We start from the raw sequence: 5522 nt of genomic DNA on the forward strand, positions 1-5522 counted from the left end.
GTATGCGTGGATGGCCAGGATGGGAAAATGATGCGAGCGCGTCAGGGACGCGTCCGCGTGGTGGGGTTTGTGCGCCCAGCATAGTTCCAGCCCCACACCAGCATAACTCTCTGAAAAAACACCTTTTACGCCGATTTCACTCATCCACGCGTGCGCGTGCTTGACGTGTACGCGTGGAGTGCCAAAGTCGCAAATGACGCGCACGCTTCATGGACGCGTACGCGTGAGCCAATTTGTGCGCCAGGCACACTTCCTGCGCCACTCCCGCGCAACTCTCTGTTCACTTTTATTTTTTTCACGTACACCCATATGATGCGTACGTGTCAGCAACGCTTGCGCGTCGTGTGCTCTCGTTTTTTTGAAATATAGCCTGAGGTGTTTGGTTCCTGTGATAAAATAGCTGCATGATCAGTAAAACAGTAAAAACTCTATATAAATCAAATAAGTAAGAAAACTACCACTAATAAAAATAAAACAAAATAAAGCTAAGAATGAAAAGGAATGATCATACCACGGTGGGTTGTCTTCCATCTAGCACTTTTAGTTAAAGTCCTTAAGTTGGACATGTGGTGAGCTCCTTGTCATGGTGGTTTGTGCTTGTACTGATCCAGGAATCTCCAGCAATGTTTGTAATTCCAATGGCCACCGGGATTCCAAACTAGGCGCATAACGCCTTCGAGCAAGTTGAAGCAAGTGACAAGGCCCCAAGAGTGTTGATTGTGAGAATGAATTCCATGGTCCCAAACCTTGCTTTTACACCCGTCTTCTTGTGGATCACCATTATTCCCACCGGGTGGCAAGCAATCTGAATTCTCATAGAGACATCCAAACAACCTTCTAGACCCATTCAATTGAGCTCTACACCAATCCTTGCACTTCACTTTGGAGCATGCAACTATATTGAACCTTGCTTGACAACTCTCACCACTAACCATCTTCCTCTTACTCTTAATGCCACAAAGAGCTCTAAGTTGACCATCCATCTCCAGTAGCCCATATTCAAGTGGGAACGTAAAGGTTAAGGATAGGAATTTTACCCACTTGAATGTTGTATTGGATGGTGATGGCTTTGGGAGAGGTCTTGCAAGCTCCACTCCCTTGTGTTCTTCTTTGAATTCTTCCACTTCTTTGCAGGCTTTCTCAATTTCAACCTCTTCCTCTTGGTAGTCCTGTTCTAATTCAATCTCTTCTTCATTGCTTACCAAGGGCATGGGAGGTTGTGCATCTTCCTCCTTTGTGGGTGCATCTTCCTCCTTTGTTTTTGCATCTTCCTCTTCTTCCATGTGTGAGGATGGAAAGTTCTCTAGTTCACTGAAGTATGAACTCCTTTGGTTGATCTCCTCAATTTCTTCTATAGGATCTTGTATTATATCTCTTGGGAAGGAATTTGCTTGCTCCTCTTCCTGTGGTTTGATAATCAACTGCACATGCTTCTCTACATTTTTGACACTTGTCTTTATATCATGTAAGAATTCTTTCATGAGAAGCTCAAGATCTGATGGTATTTGAGATGAATAAGAAGGAGATGGCTCTTGATATGAATAAGAAGGAGATGATGGTTCTTGATATGGAAAGAGAGGTGGCAGTTCTTGGTATGGATAGAAAGATGATGGTTCATGATACGGATAGAGAGGTGGTGATTCTTGATATGAATATGGAGATGGGGGTTCTTGATAGTTGGAACATGGAGCATTGAAGTTTCTTTGGTTTTGACTTTGCCAACCAAAATTTGGGTAGTTCCTCTATCCACAATCATATGAATTACTACTTAGGTGTGAGTAGTAACCCATATGATCTCTCTCCATTATTTTTTCTTAGCACAAAATACCAAACAGAATTAAACGCACCATGTGGTAAACAGGAAAGCAAAGAAGAAATAACAGAATTCTAAAAATTAAAATAAAAAAAATTAAAATAAAACTAACTAGGAGACACCAAACTTAATTTCAAAAATTAAGAAAAATTACTAGTATTAGATTATTATTAAATATATTTTCTTAGAGACAAAAAAATAAAACTAATAAAATATAAAAAGATAAAAATTAATGAAAAGAAAAGAAATGAAAATAAAAGAAAATAAAAAAAAAATAAATGAAGAACGAACGAAAGTTTTGAAAACAAGAAAATAAAAATAAAAAATTAATAAAAAGGAAGGAAAAGGAATGCACGAAAAGAAAGAAAAAAACTTGAAAAATAATCAATCCTTTGTTCTTAATTTTTTTTTGTTTTTTGTTTTGTTTTTTTTTTTGAAAAATAATAAAACAATATTTAAATAAAATTAAAATTAAAATGCCTAATCTAAACAATCAAAAAACTAATAGTTGTTAATCACAGTCAATCCCCGGTAACGGTGCCAAAAACTTGGTGCGAAATTTCTAACCACAGATTAACTGGCAAGTGCACCGGGTCGTACCAAGTAATACCTTACGTGAGTAAGGGTCGATCCCACGAGGATTGATGGATTAAGCAACAATAGTATTTGATAGGATTAGTTAGACAAACAGAAAATAGTGTTTAGAAGTTCAAAAGCATTAAACAGTAAATTAAGAATTTCAGAAAGCTAGCACCAAATGAGTTGTGAAATATATATGGGAAAACAGTTAAGGCTTCAGAGTTATCTATTTTCTGGATTGACTTTTTTTATTAACTATTTTAATCATGCAATATTTAATTCATGGCAAACTATTTGTGACTAGACCCTAATTCCTTAGACCTTCCTAGTCTCCTCTAAAATTCATCAACTGCCAATTTCTTGGTCGATTAATTCCAATTAGAGGGTGATGAGCAAATTCTAGTTTATATGCCACAAGAATCCTAATTGTCCAAAAATAAAGAGATTATATGTCACGTATCCCGTCAAATACAAACAATTAGAAATTCAGGATAATATGTTTTCAAGCTATTGTTCAAGTAAAGAGCTTTTCCAAGTTATACAAGAACTCAATTAGAACATGGGTCATACTTCCGTTCCACCCAAATTTATAAAATAAGGAACGAAAACAATTATTGAAATATAAATCAAGACATGAATTAAAATAAAAAAATAATATTATCAATCCATACAATAAACAGAGCTCCTAACCTTAACAATGGAGGATTAGTTGCTCATGATTCAGAGTAAAATGTTATGGAATACGGAATGTAATTTTGGAATAGAATGGGATCCTCCCCGGGACCTCCCCCAAAAGAGAGGTTTCTTCTCCCTTTTATAACTAATCCTAATAAATTTAAAATCTAATTTTAAAAATTAAAAATAATATATTTTCCTAGAATTCAAATTTGAATTTAAATAAAAAATTAACTAAATAATCAAGTCTTCAATTGATGGGTGGGGACCACTTGTTTTGTCCATTCTACAGCTTCTAATCTGTGTTTTCTGGGCTGGAAACTGGGTCAAAACAGCCCAAAAATAGCACCCAGCGTTTTTCTGCGTTTTTTGCACGTGGCGCATGTCACGCGTACGTGTCAGTCACGCGTACGCATCGATGGTCTTTTCTGTGAGTCACGCGGACGCGTCGGTTACGCGCACGCGTCGTGGAGCAAATATTCAAATCACGCGTACGCGTCAGGCACGTGCATGCGTCGCCCTGGATACCCCAAATTCACGCGTATGTGTCAGTCACGCGTACGCGTCGCTCCTCGCTGCTATCTCCTTTGATTCTTGTGCTCCAGAAACTCCATCAAATTCCGCCGAATGCTACCTAAAATAAACAAAATTACAAAAGACTCAAAGTAGCATCCATATTGGCTAAAAGATAATTAATTCCTTATTAAACTCAACAATTTAGATGCAAATTCACTAGGAAAAGATAGGAAAGATGCTCACGCATCACATTACCACACCACACACTACCAATGCACCTACATCACAACACTCTGACATCACACATGACTGCATTACTAGAAAGTCTGAAAGAGTCAAGAAATCACCTTCTTATTTAAAGGACTATCATTGTATGACAACCTACACAACTCACTCTGGCAACTTTGCTAACTCTAACTCTTTAATTATATCCCATCTCACAACACTTGTCATATGATAAACTAACCCCAAAATATAAGTCACTTTCTCTAGCCATCACCTCAAATTAAGAACCTAGCACTTATGAGGAAGCGGCTGCACATGAATGTTGGAGAAAGGCAATACAAGATGAATTGACAGCTCTAGATCAGAACAAAACTTGGTGTCTCACTGAACTCCCAAAAGACAAGAAGGCTGTGGGTTGCAAATGGGTTTTTGGGTAAAATTCAATCCCGATGGCACCATAGATAGGAACAAAGCGAGGCTAGTTGCAAAAGGATTCACTCAAGTGCAAGGAGTAGATTATGGTGATACTTTTAGTCTAGTTGTCAAAATGACTACCCTAGGAGTAATGTTAGCATTAGCAGCGGCAAAGAAATGACATTTGAAATAGCTGGACGTCAACACTGCCTTCCTTCATGGAGATTTGGACAAGGAAGTTTATATGAAGATACCACCCGGTTTGGCTGTGTCACAACCAGGTTTGGTTTGTAAATTGCAAAAATCTCTATATGGGCTTAAGCAAGCAAGCAGGCAATGGAACATTAAGCTCACTCATACTCTTGTGGATGCTGATTATAAGCAGTTTTTTATGATCATTCACTCTTCATCAAGAAACAATCTGAAAGCTTCACTGCCATTCTCGTATATGTTGATGACTTGGTTTTAACGGGGAATGACATTGGTAAAATCAATTCCATCAAGCAAAATTTGGATGACAAATTTAAAATAAAGGATCTTGGTGATCTCAAATACTTCTTGGGAATGGAAGTAGCATGCTCTAACTCTGGAATTTACATTTATCAGTGGAAGTACACCATGGACCTTCTCAGGGATTTCGGTTATCTAGATTGCAATCCTCTCTCTACCCCATTTGATTATAGTCAGAAACTCTCAAAGGAATTAGGTACCATTTTAACAGACAACACTGTTTACAGACAGCTCATCGACCGACTCCTTTACCTCACAAACACTAGACCCGATATCTCTTATGCTGTGGGACGTTTGAGCCAATTTTTGGACTGTGCAACCACTTCTCACCTACAGGTTGCTTTTCGCGTCCTCCAATATTTAAAAGGCCGACCTGCAACTGGTCTCTTCTTTTTCTCTACTTCTAATCTGCATCTCACTGGATTTGCCGACGCTGACTGGGCTACCTGTGCCGATACTCGTCGCTCCATTTCCGGTTATTGCTTCATGCTTGGGAACTTTCTCATTAGCTAGAAGAGTAAGAAGCAAACCACAGTTGTCAAGTCCTCTGCAGAAGCTGAATATAGGTCTCTTGCTGTTGCCACTTGTGAAGCTAGTTGGTTATCTTTCTTAATGGATTTTATTGGTTTGCCGCTTCAAAAGTCTATCAATCTATTCTGTGACAACTAGTCAGCCATTCACATTACCAATAATCCAATCTTTCATGAAAGAACCAAACACATTGAAGTGGACTGCCACATTGTTCGTGAAAAGCATTTGTCTGGTCTCATTCATCTTATGCCAGTTCGTT

At 38.2% G+C, this 5522-nt stretch overlaps 1 protein-coding gene across 1 annotated transcript; it reads left to right on the top strand.

Annotated features, from left to right (window-relative positions):
* The first annotated feature begins 4399 nt into the window (after positions 1 to 4399).
* On the top strand, positions 4400 to 5245 carry LOC112786219 (uncharacterized mitochondrial protein AtMg00810-like). The gene is made up of 2 exons (XM_025829623.1): positions 4400 to 4508; positions 4608 to 5245. The coding sequence occupies exons 1-2, from the start codon at positions 4400 to 4402 to the stop codon at positions 5243 to 5245; spliced, it is 747 nt and encodes a 248-aa protein (XP_025685408.1).
* The last annotated feature ends 277 nt before the right edge of the window (positions 5246 to 5522 follow it).

The sequence above is a fragment of the Arachis hypogaea genome, chromosome 20, assembly GCF_003086295.3.
Source record: "Arachis hypogaea cultivar Tifrunner chromosome 20, arahy.Tifrunner.gnm2.J5K5, whole genome shotgun sequence".
Classification (NCBI taxonomy): domain Eukaryota; kingdom Viridiplantae; phylum Streptophyta; class Magnoliopsida; order Fabales; family Fabaceae; genus Arachis; species Arachis hypogaea.

Excerpts from the sequence above, each read along its gene's own strand:
- LOC112786219 (XM_025829623.1), top strand. The coding sequence starts at position 4,400 with ATGACATTTGAAATAGCTGGACGTCAACACTGCCTTCCTTCATGGAGA. Across the intron at positions 4,509-4,607 it reads CTGTGTCACAACCAGGTTTG|TTTTTTATGATCATTCACTC; the intron begins GTTTGTAAATTG and ends GATTATAAGCAG.